Source organism: Pagrus major, chromosome 16 (genome assembly GCF_040436345.1).
Source record: "Pagrus major chromosome 16, Pma_NU_1.0".
NCBI classification, from domain to species: Eukaryota; Metazoa; Chordata; class Actinopteri; order Spariformes; family Sparidae; genus Pagrus; species Pagrus major.
The window spans coordinates 12,666,775-12,685,932 of record NC_133230.1 but is presented as its reverse complement, the minus strand read 5'-3'; the positions used below and the strand labels follow the sequence as shown (position 1 = coordinate 12,685,932).

Below are 19,158 nucleotides of genomic sequence, written 5' to 3'. Positions count from 1 at the left end.
CAGATAGAAAACAAAAATTAAGGAACTTATAAAGATTTCCTTGGCAACACTTTTTTCACCAGTGCTCAAGTCATAAACAAAGGAGAGAAAATAATTGTGATCAGACTCAGAAAATGGATCATTGGAAAAGAAAATAATATCTTCATTCGCCCCTCAGGGCTTCCGTAAGTCATTGCAGAAACATGGCATATTAAGAAAACAAAGACTGCACTACAATTGCAATCAAATTAATAGTTAAAATAATAAACAATAAAGAATAAAAGACAAAAACAAGCAATAAAATGAAAGATTAAATTAAATATTGCACGTAAAAGTTGGTTTTAAAAAAGTCAATAAATCATTCATGATAATAATAAAACAAAACAAAATAAAATAAATAGAATAATAACAACAACAATACTACTAATAATACAAAACAACACAGCAGTAAACAGCAGTAAAATGTAAATAAACATCTAAAAGTGAACAGTTGTTTTTACTCCATCAAGTTTAGGAAACTGATTTTATTAGACAGGCTGATATAAATTGATTTTACACACATTTACTTAATTTGCTGCGACCTATTTAATATTATTATGTTTTTTCTTTTCTTATTTCCTGCACGTATACAGACAATATTATATGTTTTGTTATAAATGTGCAATAAATAACGTTTATTGCAGGCAAATCATTACAAATTATACCAATACTGCTGCTACTGTGTCAATGAAGATGATGATGATGATGATGAATATGCTTGTGTGTGTGTGTGTGTGTGTGTGTGTGTGTGTGTGTGTGTGTGTGTGTGTGTTAGGCGGAGTCTGTGTCTCAGGGAGGCGTTGTGGGTGTGTGTGTGTGTGTGTGTGTGTGTGTGTGTGTGTGACGCTCACTGGCTGCTCCTCCTCTCCCGTGTGGAGCTGCTCAGAGGTCGGTCTGACTGCCGGCTCACTCACCGGTCAGTAGGAGACTGGAGCTCTGGCGTGAGGACTCACAGCTGCACCCGAGACCAGGAACCAGAACCTGGAGACCTCTCGCTCGGACCTGAGACATGGAGTACATCGAGAGGACTCAGACAGTGTGAAAGTTTAACGCTGTGAATATGGAGACACGCGTAAAAAGACAGTTAATCAGAGTGAAGTCGCGCGTCAGTCTCGCCTCCAGGCTCTGAGGCGCAGCGGAGGATGACACCTGCACTCCGCCTGGCGAGGACCGACACTTGGCACCTTTGAAGACTGGGTCAGAGCTTCTGCAAGAGTGACTCTGTGCCGCTGGTTCTGCAGACACATCTCCACCTCATCCTGCAGAAACAGCGCATTTGTTGCGCTCCTTCGTATCTTTTGCATCATCGCGGACTGCGGCGGGGATCATCTCGTACCCGGACACCTCGTCCACACAGGTGAGCGGCTCAGAGAGGAAAATATCAGAATAAATGGGAAGATTAATGTGTTGTTTTCTGATGCCACAGCTGTTTTATTTGAATGTTTGAAACTATTTTCACAAAAATGTGGATAATAAGTGCGTCCTGTGCGCTCTTGGCTGCTAAATTTAGTCATTCCGAGAAAGATAGAGTCCTTTAATTAGTTTTGAATCCAGGAATCTGAACAGATTTCAGAGAAAGGATGACATAGATTAAATCAGGCTGATGATTAACCCCTGAAATCCATTTTAAAGCGCGTATTTTCCCCTGAAAGATCGGAGCAAATCGTCTGTCTCCACACTGTCTGTCTGTATCCACATATGAGCTTGTTCCTCTTTTAGTTGAAGCTGTGTGATGTTCAAATGGCTGCAAACATGGATGTTTTTGCACACTTTGATCTCCTTCTCTTGTATAATTGTATAGAAAGTTAAGTGGGTTTGTTGAAAAGGCAGAAAGGTTGAAGAAAGTGATATCTGAATGCACATTTCTGTAAAACCTCTTCCTGTGTGCTGTAGGTGACGTTCCTCCCGTCCAGCTCACCCTGACATGTCTGCACCACTCATCTCTTCACCTCTGCTGGATATTAAGACTTAAAAGAGAGCTCAGCCTCGTCCCCCTCTCTCTAACAGCAGTCTAATCTCTGGAGCACTGACTCACCATGGGCACCGTGCTATCGCTGTCTCCCGGCTCTCGGAAATCAGGCTACTATGACAACCGGCCGGGCTCGCTCAGCCACTACCCGAGCCTCAGCAGCCGCTCTCTGAACAGTCAGAAGGACCGCGGGCTGAAGAGGGGCCAGTCCATCTTCCTCCCGGCACTCACGTGGAAGCGACTGGTGGCCTCGACCAAGAAGAAGGGCAACTCCAAGAAAGGTGGTCCGGCAGCCATCGGGGACCCTCTCAACAACAACAACAACATCAATATCTACCAGAAGGACCCCGTGTTGCACCTCAACCGCGAGAATGTGAAGAAGTCGCTCTCTTGTGCCAACCTGTCCAGCTACGAGGGCCCAGCAGGACTGGGTTTAGGGCTCGGTTATGGCCTGGGGTTGGGCCAGGGGCACGGATGTAGCTACAGCAAGTCCCAGCAGCTTTCCTCTGTGAAGAAAATCCCCCAAGGGACGGTGACGTCGTCCCCGAAGCGAGTCATCGTCCAGGCGTCCACCAGCGAGCTCCTTCGCTGCCTCGGGGAGTTCCTGTGCTGTCGCTGCTACCGCCTGAAGCATCTGTCTCCGGCCGACCCGGTGCTCTGGCTGCGGGCCGTGGACCGCTCGCTGCTGCTGCAGGGCTGGCAGGACCAGGCCTTCGTCACGCCGGCCAACGTGGTCTTCGTCTACATGCTGTGCCGAGACGTCGTGGACGGCGACCTGGTGGCGTCGGAGCACGAGCTGCAGGCCATCCTGCTCACCTGCCTCTACCTGTCCTACTCCTACATGGGCAACGAGATCTCGTACCCGCTCAAGCCCTTCCTGGTGGAGGCGGGTAAGGAGGCCTTCTGGGACCGCTGTCTCGCCATCATCGACGCCACGAGCGCCAAAATGCTGCGCATCAACGCAGACCCGCACTTTTTCACTCAAGTATTTGCTGAACTGAAGAGTGAAGGCGGCTGTGGGCCTCAGGACTACAGTCGAGTGCTGGACCGGTGAGAGGAAGTTTGATCCTTGCTGACCGCATGCCTTTTGTACACTCATGCATACACACATTTGTCTCATACAGATTCCTCTCACCTTTTTCTTCAATGAAGGCCTATCATGACAGAGTTACGTAGACGTATTTAATCACCCCATCTGTGTTTGTTGCCTTTGTCCCGTTCCATCCACAGATAGAAATAAGCATCTTTCCCGCCTGAGAGTTCCTCTGATAATTGGCCAACAGAGTTTGGTAGTTGTGTTTGTTTTCCTGGAGTATCCACCTGAGTTTACTTGAATTGAGGAACCATTTGGTCCACCTGTGCCCCCGTCTGACCCCCCATGCGTCTGACCCCAGCTGCCCCCCAGCATCCTCCTATCTGAATGTGATCAGGACAAGAAGATCATCACTCACACAAGACCATCACGGATTTGTTTTATTCTGAACTCCACCAAGTGGAAACAGACGATATAATCCACCTAGGCCGAGTTATATTTTCCCGGACAATACAAGGAGACATCTTGACATCCGCTGCTGGCTAAGCCCTCGTGTGCCAGCAGTGAAAAGTGACTCAGACTGATGGGAACAGCTGAGAGGTCCATGTAAGGCCCCGCTGGTCCTGCTGTGCGCTGTGTAATCACTAAAGCAAAACGAACAGGCAGTGTTTTGTGGAGCCTTTTGAGGGGTCGTCTGGCCTGAGGGGACGGTTACTATTTTTCCTCTTTACCCACTCAAACATGCCAGTAGACTCCTCTGTTATCTCATCTTGGAGAGTTTCGTGGTGCAAGCAGAACACGGATTTAAGATTGACATGTTTTGTGTGGGCATGGCTGAGTGTGTGTGTGTGTGTGTGTGCGCGCGTGTGTGTGTGTGCAGCGGGACGGCAGCCAGGGTCATCAGCTGTTTACTCCATCCTTTGTTCCCCACGTCTTGTTGACAGGGCACCCACAGCCGTGGTATTAATGAGATTAGCAGATTACTGCAGCCCCTCCCTTCGCTCAACCTCTGCCCCCTTCTTGTCCACTCGACAGCCCTGCAGAGCCTCAGCGGCTAATCCAGGCCAGGCTGGACTGGGCTGGACTATAAACACACACTTGTACACAAACACACACTAGTTTAAATACCTAGTCGTGTGTGCTCGATTCTCCTCGGTGCATGAATAAAACGGCACACGTGTGCAGCTCAGGGTGCACCGTAGAGGCAGCAGAGATATCCCGTCAGATGACTACGGTTGTGGTTTGTTGTTGTCCCACTTTCTCATCTGCCATCAGGAGGCTTGTTTTCTCTCAACTCCTGTTACTCTCGTGCTAAATTATTCCCTTGAACGAACCATCGGCGTTTGTGCTTCAGTAGCTTGAATCACTCTGTCCCCTGTGTTTTAATGTTTGAGCATGTCAGAGATGGTCGCAGATGAGCTCATGGTTCATCGTTGCAACACTGCAAAATATATTTTAAATCGGTTTCGTTATCCAGCCTGGTCCCAAGTAAAAAGTAGACAGAAAAATGGGGACAAAAACACAAATTAACTGCTTATTATGCATCACAGTGGCTTCGAAATGACAATAAATTGATAGTTATTTATTTTTTAATATAAAAAAGTCAGACCCTGCTTGTTATATATGACAGTGCGGTTTGTCTACGGTTGTTATTAGTTCAACCAAAGACATTTCTTCTTGTTTTATTTTGACATTTTCCCAAAAAAGCAAAGAAAAAAAAATAGTTTTCTGCTTTAATCATCTTCAAACCCCTCAAATGCACCTTGTGACCCTCCGGTTGGGAACCACCGGTTTACAGTAGGATGCTGTTGGTTCAGGAAGCTGCTTCATTGATGCTTGACTTCCACCAAGATGTCTGCAATAGCATGCGGCAAAGCCGTAATCTTATTGTGTTCAGGCATCTGGAGGTTTAGGCGCTCCACTTTCCTCCCCCATGTGATAGTCGTCCTTGCACACTCAGCTGTGACACTGCAGCACACTGTGTATGTACTCGCCCGCAAGGTCGTATGATAAACAAGCATCATTATTGGATCCGACCTTTGCACACATGTGCTGACAGGGACGTGCACAGCGGAGCGTCTGAACACGACCAAGTCTGAGAGAGCAGCCACTGAAACCAACCCGAACTTTTAACGTCCAAACCCAAATTAAAGAAGATGCAGTTAATGTAAGATGTAGCACTGAACAGCCTCTGTGTTGCGTTCAAAGCAGTGTCATAAATAACGAACCTCAGGCTGCTAGCTGCACAGCTAACCGAGCTAACGAGCTAATGGTAGCTACAGTTAGCAGCCATTACTCTGGCGACATGCTGCCCCCTATTTGTTTTTGAGTATGAATTCAACAAGATGCCAACGCTGACCTGCACCCAAGCATTGTTTCTAAATGTATACTGAGTTTGGGTCCATTGGGAATCCATGCTCTGGTTCCCACAAATTTTAAGGAGCTGAAAAAAAAAATAGCCATAACCCTGCTGCCTTTATGTTAGCCAGCTAGCTCACTTGCCAAGATTGGTTCATGTGATAGCATCCACAGGGAATCCCTTTTAGTTATACCCTTCAACTTTAACTTTAAATCTTCCTGAGTTCTCAAACAACGGCTACAATAACAAGTTTGGATGCTACAGGGTCACATAACAGGAGCACAGGGCATCGCTTTGCGTCACGTCTGTTTTTGTTTGTTTTACGGCTCGTGGTCGGTCTATCAAAATCTAATCAAAGTTGGCATGATAGGCTGATCTAATTAAAGCAATTCTTTTTTTTCCAGCCATGGAGGGCAAACCTTAGTCAACCTTAGTCCGGCCTTGTGCTCGTCCTTGTGTGCAAACAAACACACTGCGGCTCACATCCCCTCCTTGGGTAATCCAGTCCTAATCCTCCCACCCAATCAAATAGAGAGAGGCAGCACACTGGGATGAAAACATGAGGAAATAAGTAAACGGTTCAGAATCCGATGAGATTCGGTGTCACACTTGTCGTGCACTCTTGGCCCCCTCGGCTCAGCCTTCAAATCCTGCTGTAACAAACTGGGGGCCTCAGAGACCCAGAGCTCAACCCTGCTGCCCATTCCAGCTCACCCAGGCTTATTGGAGTCAGGCCTGCCTCTGAGGGATCTCGCATGAGCTCACACCAGTCAACCAGAGCGGAGTGACGGCAGTGATTCACGCTCAGAGAGTCTCTTTTTTTTCTGGAGCTTTGACTGGCAGCCATTTTGGGCTCGTTGTTGCGGTCAGTGCAGCTCTCTCTCTCTCTCTCTCTCTCTCTGGCCCTGGTTTTGACAAGGACACCAGTGTCTTGACTCAACCTCCCCTCCCCTCCCCTCCTCTCCCTCTCTCTTTCCCCCTCCAACCCCATTTGCGCACACACTCAGCTGTTGTTCCCTGGCTGTTTCATTAGATTTGACACCCCACACCCGCCAGCCATTGTCAGGACGAGGAAGGGCAGAATGGGACTGTTTGTTGGCATCGGGTTGGATGTGTTTGGATGTGAATGTGGGTCAAAGTTAAGGGCAACAGCTGCTTCCACCACCCATCTCCTGTAGACCTGGATGTTAAATTAAATCAGAAGATACAGTACAGTGTGTTAAAGATATGCAGATAACCACTCTTGACCTGACAGATAAGGAACAATCTGCCGTAGGTTTTTCCTTTAGCAGCACGATGAAACCGTTCAATAAAAAGCAACTGTTGCTGATATTTGGGTCATTTTTCACGCTGAATATTGGCACAGACACAGAGGAACCATGGTCACTTAAGCTTAATTGAGCTTTAACTAAATTTGTCAAATGTGACGCACTTTGGATGCAACTGTCCCCTCTTTCACAACCTCTTGTCCAATCAGTCGCCGAGCTGGATCGCGTAGCCGTTCCTCCAATCGTTTCGCAGAGCGGAGCGGCTTCCAAGCCAATTAACTCGCATCTCAACTGCAGTGCTAATTCTCGTCATCCAATCAAACCCCTCAGTGTGATTTCCTGAACTCTCTGACCGACTGCAAACAGACACATGATGCCTGTGACATCTCTGTGGATTATTGTTATGCAGGAAGTGACTCCAAATATTTAAAACGCGATTAAAACTGGAGCTTTCTCTGTGGATGGGACCTTCATCCGGGACTTTACAGAATATTTCAGATGGGCCTTAGACTGGCTCTGTTTTGGAGACTTTTGGGTTTGTGTGAACAATGTGATAAAAGATTTAACGGATGAGACTTGTGTTATTTTATATTTTTCTTACTGTCAACGACAAACATGCACTTGACTGTAATTTCACTACTTCCCACACATAAATCTTAAAAAAAAAAATCATGAATGTACTTTTATTCTTTTAAAAAATGCCAATTACGTTCCTTTAAAACCTGAGCACTGTAGCTTTCAACGAATGTTACTCAAACAGAAGAAAAAAGCGAATTTGTTCGGGAACTACTTTCAGCTGCGGAAGAATACACATTTGCTGCTCTGATTATTTAAAGCAGCGAAATTATATAATCAGGATTAATTAAACAAAAAACTACAGTGCCCACGTTCATTGCAGTGAAGGAAAGTGTCCCCCCAGTGCAATATTGTGGTTCATTAATGTGTTTTTCATAGAAGAAGATAAATTAGGCTTCAAGTGTTTGTTACGCTCTTGTTGACAATAAGAAAAATATAGCATATACCAAGACTTTTCACCACAGCTCTGTGAGTTGTGTTATCTCAGTATGCTGCTGCTGCTGCTGTAGGTCGGTGTGATATTTCCAATGACACACCTCAGACTGATGATGTAAATATGTGGGAGTGTAACAAAAAAGAGCTGTTAAGACTGAAAAAAAAAATGAACAAAAAGAAATTGTCTTGCTGTGTAGTAGCATGCATGCCAGCCAGGTAGTTTAGAAACGTTTCTTTTTCTTTTTTTATTATTATTACCTCTGCTTTTGTTTGATTTTTATATGTGATGTTTTAAATGAACGATTGTTTCTTCGGTAACTTAAAACTTGGATCTCGTCGGAGTGTTTTCCTTTTTATAGGAAACAGTGGTGTGATCAACAGTATTAAAAGTCTCTTCTGACTGCAGGTGTAACTATCATCATTATGGTGGTCTGTTTTTTTTTATGTTTAGAAAAAAACAATAGAGACAAAAAAATAAATAAACAATCGACGCTCATCTTCTCAAGCCTGAAAGAGCAAAAGCATGTGAGTTCATATGACAGAAGTATAACTATTTTATTTTAAACTCAGCTGTCGTACCAGACTTCACTCGTCTATTTGCTAATTTAGTTGTGGTCATGATGCATCATCTGCCTCCCCTCAGATTCACACAGACAACAGTATACATAAAGAAGTGATCGAGTTAGCGGCTATCAATAGCTTTCTTCGTCAGTGCACCAGCTGGTGACACAAAGGCAGCCGTTGTGCGTGCAGCGTTTGTCGCAGACAGCTCCGGCTCAGCTTCACTGATTGTAGCTTCGCCTCTGATGCTTCGCCTTTCAAATTTCACAACTCCTTCTCTGTGTTGCGTCAACACTGGACAGATGTTAATACAGATATATAACTCTTCATCTCCGTGAGTCTCTATAGTTACGTTCATCAGCCGTCGTTGTAACGAAGCAGCACAACACCTCGAGTGACTTTTGTAAAGCCACTAAAATGTGTGTGTGAAGCTAAAAGTAAAAAAATACTGTTGATGGGGAAACTTGAAGAAAAACAAAAGTGACTGTTTTCATTTTTCATGTTTTTTTTGTTCCTTTTTCATGATGATGATGTTGTTTACTATGTTGATTATTTAATAAAGCATCGAGCTGAAATCCAGATCTGCTGTTTCCCCTCTTTTCATCCACGTGCAGCTTTTCACACACTTAACTAAAAACTGCCTTTGTTCTCCTCCACAGTACACATGAAATACTCTCCGCCTGCAATCCCGCTAACTTAAGACTGGCAGTAAATTCATGTGGGACATAAAATAGCTTAATGCACAGGCGCACAATAGCCCGGGCGCTGCAGATGGCCCTTTGGCTTCCTGTCAGAGGGGGGCTGCGCTCCATCTGAGCATGTCGCTGCAGTCAATCACCACCCTCCCTGCTCCGACCACAGGTGGAAACACTGTGATGCTGCCTCTGCTCGGCAACAGCCTCCTCTCAGTACGATGTGAAACTTTGTGCAGCAGAGAAACATGAAAGTCGGGGCTTTGTTCTGGGAGATTAAAATACAAAACAAAGAGAGGAAAGCAGGTTTTCTATGTGCGGGTTTAGTGGCGGTGCTCTGCAGAGCGTCTGCCTTCCACTGTCACATTCACACACATTAACAGCTGCAGATTTCAAATTCAATTGTGCCCTTACAATGTCACATATTCGGCACAATCAAGTGAAAATGTTTTTTCTCACATTTTATCCATTTCCAGTGGCGAAACGTGACTGAGTACATTTAATCAAGACTGTGAATCAGTACAATTTAGAGGCATACTTGCCAACCCTCCAGATTATCCAGGGACGCTTGTGTTTTTCATCGCCTTCTTCCGGTTTCCTCCTGGGGTCACATTTCTTCTGTACTTTCCCTGATTTATGACATTTTCACACCTTTTTGTCCTAAAAGTTATTACAGCCTGTTTTCTGACACTGTACAGCGTGTAGTCTACTGTACCGTCGCACCTCGTCCTCATCATTGATGCACTTTCACATGAATAGTTGAGTATTTTATGTTTTGGTTTTCGGTGACCTGTGAACAAGTGGGCACTATTTGCAATAATCTCAATTAAATGGCATTTTTTGCTTTGCTTGCACGTGAATTTGGTAGTTTGACATAACTTTCCTCAAAGTGTTTTCACACTTAGTGGTTGGTTCAAAGTTTGGCTCATTTGGTCCAAACAGGGTAAAACAATTATACACTGTTGCCTTTTAGTCGTGGTCCAGCTCTTGTTCGCAGTCACTACGTTTACATGATGTTTGAAAAGGTTGGACTATCATGTCAGCATGACTGATACCGGACTTTTACAGTCCGTGTAAACATGTCAGTGCGACTGAAATCATACCAAATCGAATATCTCAAAGTCAGACCAGCACGCCCAGATAATACGGTTGGAAGTACTCTTTCATGTTAACGTCTAAGTCGGACCTGAACTGGCCTCGGCGTTCTTACAACTTTGACCAGGTGCTGAACAAAAGGCAATAGATCGGAAAAATACCTTATTAAATACTCAAATTGTGGAGATCATTTAGTGGGGACACTTCATTATCATACATAATATAGAGGTAGGGTTACATGACATGGAGATATTCCTGCTAAGACAAAATGTTCATTGTGTAAATTATATGAATAATAGTATGTTCTCGTTGACAGATGAGAAGACTGATATCGCTCTCTTGTCAGAGAAAACTGTAGTATCTGCTGATTGACTTGTCTGATAGTGTAGTAAAATAACCACAATCAACCTCGAATAAAATCACAAGGCTTTCACTTTTAACAGATTCAGTCATTTCACACTGAGACTTCCCCAATGTGGGATTAAACAGGATTATTTTATCTTCTCTTATCTTTGCTTTTATCATATAACAGATGTCTGCCATAAAACTATTCAAAAATGACTTTTCAGTCAAAGCAGCTTACTTGGCGAGGCTCGATGCGTCTGTCTGCTCTCTCTGTCTGATGGTATTGGAAAATGATTATTTAAATGCCATTTATAATCTATTCACAATGACGGAGCGAGAGAGAGGGCAGCGGGGTGAAAACCATATGGCGCTGGTCGGAGCCGGGGTCAGCGCAGAGGCTGGGGACACCTCGGAGGGCAGAGAGGTGAGGGAGGTGAGGCCAGGAGGCTTTGATTAGAAAAGAGAGGACAGATGAAATGAAATGAAGAGGCATCGCTGCAGATGGCTGCCACAGCCTGACTGAGTCCTTTCCAGCTTTCTCGTGTCCTCTGAGAACACAAATCACCCAGCTCTCTGCCTCCCAGTGTCACTCCTCTATAGTGTGTCCCCAGTGGCTTTCTAAAAGCCTTGGCTGCCGTTCGCTGCCTTTTATCAGCCCTGTGGGATCTAACATGCTCCAAAAAGCCCCTCTGTCAATGCTGCCTATAGATGGTACCCAGAGACATCATCAATTCAAGCTGTGTTTTAGCGCTAGTGACACTTTTCTAGTTCAGGCTCATCACACATTGCTTTAAAATTTAAAACCTATTAAAAAATATGATAAACAACAAAACTCAGCAGCACAAACATGCAAAATCTTTGACGTTTGTAAGAACAGTCATTGTCCAAACAACCCAAACACAAGTACAGGTGCAAGTATAAGGAAATGCTTAAGCTGCAGTCAATTGCATTTCCGGCTAACTAGCTTGCTACCCGCAAAAGAGCAACTTTACTAGGGAGTATTTTCTTAAATATCTCCATTGGTTTGCAAGGTTACAAGTTAAGCAAAAAAAGCCAACTTCTTGGCTAACGCAATCACTATGTAGCTAGTTATTCCCTCTTTTGATCTCATCCTAGATGCTACAGAGATTAAGCTAAAGTTAGCAGCTCTCTCCTTCTTGTTCGTTGGATTTGGGTGAGGTTTTACTCGAGCAACTCCGGTCAACATTAACAATGATTATGTAAGCCAAACTCACCTTTATTACCTGTGCATATTTAAATTACATTACTACGTTTGTGAGTCCGGCACAGTTGCAGAATTATGTGTTTCCTCTGAACGCTGTAGGAAAAACACAATCCTGTCGCAGAGCTCTGAAAGGAATAATATCATTTGATATCGGGGTCAGTCTCCACTGTGAGATTCTTTACAGATCATGAGTACAGTTTGGGAGCTTGGAGTGCAGTCGCCTGCTGGCACATCCTGACTGAGTGAACAGATGGTTCACTCAGCCATGCACCCATAAGTAGTGGGCGAAGGACACCACCGGAGGGGACTCCACAAGACTCTGTGGGGATGTCGAGTTTGGTGAAGAGCAATCAGAGGTCTCATTAAAGCTTCATGAAGTGCTAAAAAACAAGCAGGCAAACTTATATCCAGCAAACAGGGGTCCTGTAGTAAACTATACTTACTTTACTTGAGTATTTCTGTTTATCCACTTTGTGATGGATTTAAGTACCAAATTTTGTTGAAAGTTTTGTTGACATTTTGTTGAAACTGGGTTTTGTTGATATAGCGGGTTTTGTGAGCTGTAGTTCCCCCAGTAAACACACCGACCCCTTTGGTTGTTGCAACGAGCAGCAGAAGACCAAGAAAAAGGCCAAAGAGGCCTGACTACTGTGTTTAATCTTTAAACAATACAGTTGCAAAACTACCCAGAAGTTGTTGTTAGCACAATGTGACTGTGATTCTGTGTAATTCAAATATGGATCGTTTTACACGCTGGAAAGTGGTTTAGGTATGTAAAAAAAAAAATCCGGTTTGAGCACTCTGGTTGCTCTAATATTTCCTGATTAGTAAGCATTCAGGCTGATGGCATGTTGATTCAGAGCGAGCCAAAGTAAAAACCAATCTCCCCCCTCATGTTACAGTAATCTCCAGCATGTGACCTCCCCTCGGGCTGATGACGGAGGGATGCTGGAAAACCTGCAGCGCTCACCAAACCAGTGGCCGGTCTGCCCTGAGAGGATTTACAGGGAAAAACACAGCAGCTCTGGGACACATATTATATTCCCACTGGTAAATCCTCTCCAACTCATTACCAAATCCTCGCTGCAGGGCTGCTAATCTCTAAAGAGAGACCGACCAGGTGCCAGTCTTTTTGTAATGGAATTGCACAGCGCTTTAAGTGATTGCATCAACAATTGCCAGTCCTGATAAATTAGATTAGAAGTAGGAGAATCCTACTTGTACAAGGAGAAACTAAGAAACTTCATCATAATACAAAACAAAATTAGAATTGATTTACACGCGTCTTTGTTCAAACCACTCGATTGATTGCAATGTTGTGTTTAGTCTGCTAGCCGGGGAGGAAGTGTGCGTTTCATCCACAGCGAGGAGGGACGCGATTGGAGCTGTCACAGAGGAAAATGAGTGGAAAAATTACGTGGAAGAGACGCTTGGCAGCTCGGAGCGGCTGTGAGTGTAATGAGGAAACGATTGGGAAAACAATTGTTGCTGCCATCCAACGAAAACCCATCACAGTTCGTCGGGGAAAAAGCAAAACGTGATGAATAAATCTTCTGTCTGTGAAGGAGATTCTGCGTCTGCTCGTCTGATCTGATGATTAACTGTTCATCTGTTTATGTAGTGTGTGTGTATCAAACACACACGCACAATATGCCTTTAATAATCAGCGATGGAGAGGATGTGCACGAATTTGCATTTTTAAAGACTGATCTCACACTTCATTTATAAATCACGGCTTTTACATCAATGATTAAAGGATTACGTGCAAACAAATTCAGCATATACACTGTAATCTCTGCTCCTGATTGAATATGACGTACAGGATCTGATTGGCGGAGCTGTAACAGGGAGACGAGCTGCGGTGTCCAGTTGACGGTCTTGCAGAGGAGAGACAGCACATTGGCAGGCCTTCATTTTGGCGCAGAAACACACGAGCCTCCACAGAAACAGATATGAGCGCGAGGCCGAGGATGAGACGTCGTTTGTGGCATTTCAGTAAACAAATCTCGTTCATTTGCTCGAGCACGAGTTCCCTCCGCAGCTGGAGTGAGCGTTCGGATTTTCTTCCCCATCAGAGGCTGACTCGATTGTGCCAGAAATATGTGGGCTTTTAACCAAATCAGACTCGGGATTAGATTCACAATTAGCATTATTTTGCCACTAAACACAATTAAATGTCAAAATAGAGCGAGAGAGCGAATGGATGAGATGTGTGGAGGACGGCTGTTTCTGCCTGATGTTTACTTGCACTTTATTCTGACTAATGAGATCTCAGAATAACAAAACACACCAGAAGTGCTGGAGAGTGGATGCGTTGCTGCACAGCTGCCGACTTAGGTCACCTAGTTACTGGAACCTGAAGGCAAAGAGCATTGTGGGTAACGCCGGGCACTTTCCACAGACATAAAAGGCTCAAAATAGAAAACACAAAGACACACAAGGATCCTGGTCAGAATGAGGATGTTTGAGTTTGTCTGTTTGTTTCAAAAGCTTTGATAAGATCTTAAACTTGAAGAGTTTAAGCGTTCAGACTGTAATCAGCTTCACGTTAAGACAACAGGGGGTGTTGCTTCAGGTGTTTCTCTCAAATTTTGGGCACAAATTTGGCAATTTCTCATTTGGCAAGATAATCCATCCACCTAACAGACGTGACTGATCAAGATGCTCATGTTAATGTTTTGAAGGAGAGGTATCTGTAACCGAAACATGCAAAACTGTAACAATAGTCAGATGAGGCAAGGCAAAGCTGCACATTTGGCACAAGTGGCCTTTTATTGTGTCCAGCACAAAGCACACCTGTGCACTAATCATGCTGTTTAATCAGCGGCTTGATATGTCGCACCTGTCAGGTGGATGGGTTATCCTGGCAGCAGAAGTAGTGCAGGATTTCTAACAAATTTGTGCTCAGAGAGGAATCATTCTTAAAAAAAGTCTTAAATCTTTAACTTCAAGAATGTTTTTGAGTGTACCATCCAGCACGTGTTCAAAAACTTCAATTTCACACCAGCAACCTGCAGCTTATCTTATTGACTATGTATTTCCATAAGCTTGTCTCCTTATTTCTAGTTTCATCCATCACTCATTCATGAAAGTGCGATCGATTTGCTGTTTTATTCTAGACAACATTTGACATTTCATGCAGGGTCGTCTCTCCTGACTGCTGAGGAGAACCGGGCATCTTAACCTTTTCTGGGGTCGTTCACACGTTGGTGTCACCTGTGGGTCGCATTTCAGTGATGAGCGAGAATCGTTGAGAGTTACGAGAATAAACGTGTGAACTGGCGTTGAAGCGCCTGAGGACGGATGTCTCAGGAGGGATTTGTAAGTAGCTGATAAGTGCTTCCTCAGGCTACAATCTGGATGACATTCACGGGACAAATTGAGCGCATCGTTGCAGTTATACTGTTCCAAGGGCTCTTACAGAGAAAAGGGAAGCTGGGTTTTAAATGTCCACCAGCAAAACAGTGGATTTAGCTGTTTCAGACACTTTTAATGTCTGTTAACTTAAGGTCAGGTTGTATTTGCATGAAGAGAGTGTTCTTGCTGTGGTGACTGCAGTTTAACTTTACATGACAGTCATTTGGAAAACACTTTTGTGGACCGGGGTGAGCACATGACAGAGACCGGGTGTTACCATCCATCCTGAGTGATCCAATCACAAGTGGACAGCTTTTAGTCCGTCAGTCTAGAAGTGGCATCCCGATGACAAACGGACACAATATTTTTTACACAAAGAAAGGACTTATTGTTTAACATTTGCCGAATTAACAAGAAAGGCTAAATAGTTAAGAATGTATTGTAGACAGCGTTTCACAAAGTCTATAAAGTTTCTCATAACTCAACTACTCTCAAAATTGAGCGATTTTTAAAGGGAGTCTGGGGGCTTCCTCAACTGGCGACAAAAAAGTAGCCTATATTGGCTACTTTTTGATGTTTATGTCAACTTTGACAGGCTTGCCAGCAATAAAATGTTGCCTTCTTTTATAAATGTATTGGAAATGCTGAAATGTGTGCTAACAAAGCTGCTAAAGACATGGAAGCACACAGGCCAGTACAGTAATGTTGCAACAATATTTACAAGGTAAGAAAACAACTTAATGTATTGCATTTAATGACGAATTTACAAGAAGGCACGAATGATTCAGAACTTGTTGTAGCAAAGTTTCGCAAAGTTTGTTGAACTTCTCCTCACGCAACAACTCTTAAAATCACATGATTTGTAAAGGGAGTCTGGTGATATTGCGTCATCCGCTGCTAACATTGGCAGGTAAAGGTCTTGGGGGCATTCACACCTGTACTTAGAGCCCCTCACTTGTGTTTGGATCGCTCAGGACACATGTTGATACCAGGTGTGAACAGGGCCATAGATGCAGACACAAAACCAGAGCGGAGCACACAAACACAGAGGTGATTGTTGACATTTTCACAGATCCATATTCACAGATCACGCTCTAACAACATGATGTACATTTGTTTTTGCAGCTCCAGTTATTTTGAGCTGCAGAGTGTTGATTGAAGAGGTGCAGGGCTGATCAGACGTGTTAAATCGACTGTCACAGGTGTGAATGTTCTCCACACAAACACAGCGCAGTGTTGACATCCACAGAGTTACATTAACACGGAAGATTTCGCTGAGTTTGGCGTGAATTATACAGATGCAACAAAGTGGTTACACATTATGCAAAACCTTCTCATCAAAGATAAATACACTAACCAGCAAGTGTCCACACACACACACGCACACACACACAGACACACACAGACACACACACACACACACACACACACAGACACACACATCTGCATACACTCAGAGCTCAGAGCATTACCGAGCAGTCAGATTTGGGGGAGTCACAGCAGGGACTGTGTCAGAGAGCAGTGAAAGCCAAGTCACAGTGAGGGCAGGCCGTCACTAAGTCGTACTAACAGGTCACTGCGGAGAGAGATGGATGGAAACTGGCAGTAGACGACAGAATTAAGCCCTCAGACTAAACTGTTCACTGAGATATGAAGAGCGTCAGTCCAAATTGAAATAGCCACCATCTGAAAAAAAAACACAGGCTGCTTTGCTGCTAAATTTAAACCTTCATATATACAGTGGATGTTATCAACTGTGTTGTAAAATGTACATTTTTACTGCCAGTCACCTTCATTTTCCAGGCACAAAATGTGAAGAAAGTGAGGTTTATAGGTGACCAATCCAAAGCAAAGCAAAATACTTGTCAATTTCCAATTTTACTTAAACTGCGTTTGCACATTAGACAAAACCCTGTGAAATGTCTGCTGCAGCATCCGTCGCTGTGTGATTATCATCCCTGCTGATCTGATCCAGAGGACACCAGAGGGACGAGAGAGGAAACAGCTCTTACGTCACTGAGTGCAGTTTTTCTCTCTTCATACAAACAGCAGGACTGAAACTGAGGCTGTAAATTAACTGTATTTGTACAGGAAATCCTCTCGAACGCGGACAAACACACAGCTTTTACACTGACAGACTCCTGGCTTGTTTCATTCATATCATCATGTCGTTAGTCTTCCTTTAAAGCCGCAGAGCACATTTGAGAAACATACTTGAATCTCTGTATAATGAGGACTCGTCTACAGCGTGCTGTCTATTCATGTGGCAGAGCTTCAGAGAGAAATTAAAACACAGAGAACTCGCTTTAGTAAATCTTGAATAATTTATTTTTCTTCCACTGTTTCTCTTTCTTCTTTTTATCACTTCTGACATGGAAAAATCATCACAGTTTGCCTTTTCTGAGACAACAGCATGAGACATGGCAAAAAAAAGAACTCAATGTACAAAAATATATCTGAAATGTTTCGTGTTGATTGTTTTTACGCATCGTGTGTACACATTTGTCATTTAAAAAGTGCATTTATGTTTATGTTGCGTTTTTCTAATTAAAGAACATCTTTTATCTTCTTTTGTAAGAGCAAAAGCAAAGACAGTATCATACATACCGTGAGTCTCTACGTCAACATGTTAACCTCCTCATTCTTCAAATTTGCCTCTAAAACTATTCGTCACTTTTGTAATCTCAAGATTAAAGAAGCAGACTCTGCCAGCAACTCTGCTACGCGTCAATACGTGAAAAATATTTTAACAATCCTAGTAAGAGTCACATATTTACATCTTCATGAACCTCGCTGACATTGTGACCAGTTCAGACATCGATACTGTTGTTGGCGGATCAGTCGGACGGCCCCGTTAGTTCGCAGGGACGAGCAGCGTGAAACCGTCTCGGCTCTTCTTGAAATCCGCGCTGGCCTGGCCGGCTTTGGTTTCTACGCTGACGCTCTTCAGTTTGCCTCGCATGTGAAGCTGCACGCCCGAACGGCAAACCTTCACGGGAAACTGGACTTTCCTTATGCTGGAAGAGAGAAAGACAGATACATGTTAGTATTACTATACTTCTAAAGTTTATTCCAACAACCTCTGACTTTAATTTTCACTTTATTACCTGATCCCAAAAAAACGCTACGGCTACATTCATTCATTTATGACACGTCGTGTTGTTGTGTGTCTTCAGGCAACCAAACTGCTCACCAATATCTAGTTAAGGCTCAATCCTGTTCCCCTGGTGTTTCATAGGCTAACACTAGCAACCTGTGCTCCTACCCTGCCAGTCTGAACTGATGTTATAGGAGTGTTACCAAGTGCAGCAACATCGCAGCTGAGCTTTACATTTTGGCCGTCTTATAACATAAACGTGGGGCTGTCATGCAGAGATCAGCATTAACAATGTAATGTCAGGGAGCTGGTTCAGAGCCCGACACACCAGGCCGACGGTCGGCATTGTCCGGGCCGTCAGTGGCTCTCCCACACTGTTGGCACTGGACGGCCCTTGTCGGAGCCTTTTTGGCCGATTGGCTGTTCAGCTAAGCGTATCAGTGCAAGCCCCTTGAGCCTGCCGCTGCAGTATCAATGATTTCACCCATTTAGTGCGGTTTCTCTTTGTGTTTTCTCTTCTGCCTCTTCGCCAGTGCCATTTGAAACGTTTCATCAGACATATTCTTGATTAGAAGTGGCTATATTAGTGAGAGTGGTGTCAAAAAATGCTGCCTAAACACAACAACGGTTTGTACATCTGCAGAGAGCTATTTCCTTTTACACAGTGGGCTGTAGTCTTTGCGATGTGTTCAAGTGCAGCATTTGGCTGAGGCACAGGCGATGTCGGCCTTCGTCCCAGCTAATTCTTTGATGTCAGTTTGGTGCGTCAGGGCCTTTAGCTGCCAAGACATCAGCAAACTAGTAGCAATTGTAATTTCTCATATCCCTTCTTTTGAAGTGTGCCTCTGAAAAACCTGTTTGGAGAGCCATGTCGCCCCAACACTTCGTTTGGTTTGAAACAGGTTTAAAACATATATGTATTCTTCCAGGTGTGTTTGAACTTTAAGCCTTAAAGTCCTCCTCATGATGCTCGTGAAGATATTAGTTCCTCACAAACATCTCCAGAGGAATGAACAAACAAAAAGAGTTTGTTATTCATCACTTCACACTTCGTCCTGCCTCTGGATGATTTCCTCTGAGCACAGTCACGTCCAGAATGCAGGTGCTTTGGTGTCACACACCTAATCC

At 44.0% G+C, this 19,158-nt stretch overlaps 2 protein-coding genes across 3 annotated transcripts in view; one reads left to right on the top strand and one right to left on the bottom strand.

The window, feature by feature from the left end:
• Positions 1 to 2,054: 2,054 nt before the first annotated feature.
• LOC141011143 (cyclin-dependent kinase 5 activator 1) lies at positions 2,055 to 3,041 on the top strand. The gene has a single exon (XM_073484382.1). The coding sequence runs from the start codon at positions 2,055 to 2,057 to the stop codon at positions 3,039 to 3,041; it is 987 nt and encodes a 328-aa protein (XP_073340483.1).
• Positions 3,042 to 17,238: 14,197 nt separating this feature from the next.
• myo1g (myosin IG) overlaps positions 17,239 to 19,158 on the bottom strand; it is a 44,968-nt gene continuing 43,048 nt past the window's right edge. The window contains exon 23 of one of the 2 annotated variants that reach the window (XM_073483540.1): positions 17,239 to 17,950. In XM_073483540.1, coding sequence (XP_073339641.1) covers positions 17,788 to 17,950 — 163 coding nt within the window. In that variant the 3' untranslated portion in view covers positions 17,239 to 17,787. The remainder of the gene's footprint in view (positions 17,951 to 19,158) is intronic. The other variant, XM_073483541.1, reaches the window with a different exon arrangement.

Coding starts and splice junctions, on each gene's coding strand:
- LOC141011143 (XM_073484382.1), top strand. CDS start 2,055: ATGGGCACCGTGCTATCGCTGTCTCCCGGCTCTCGGAAATCAGGCTAC.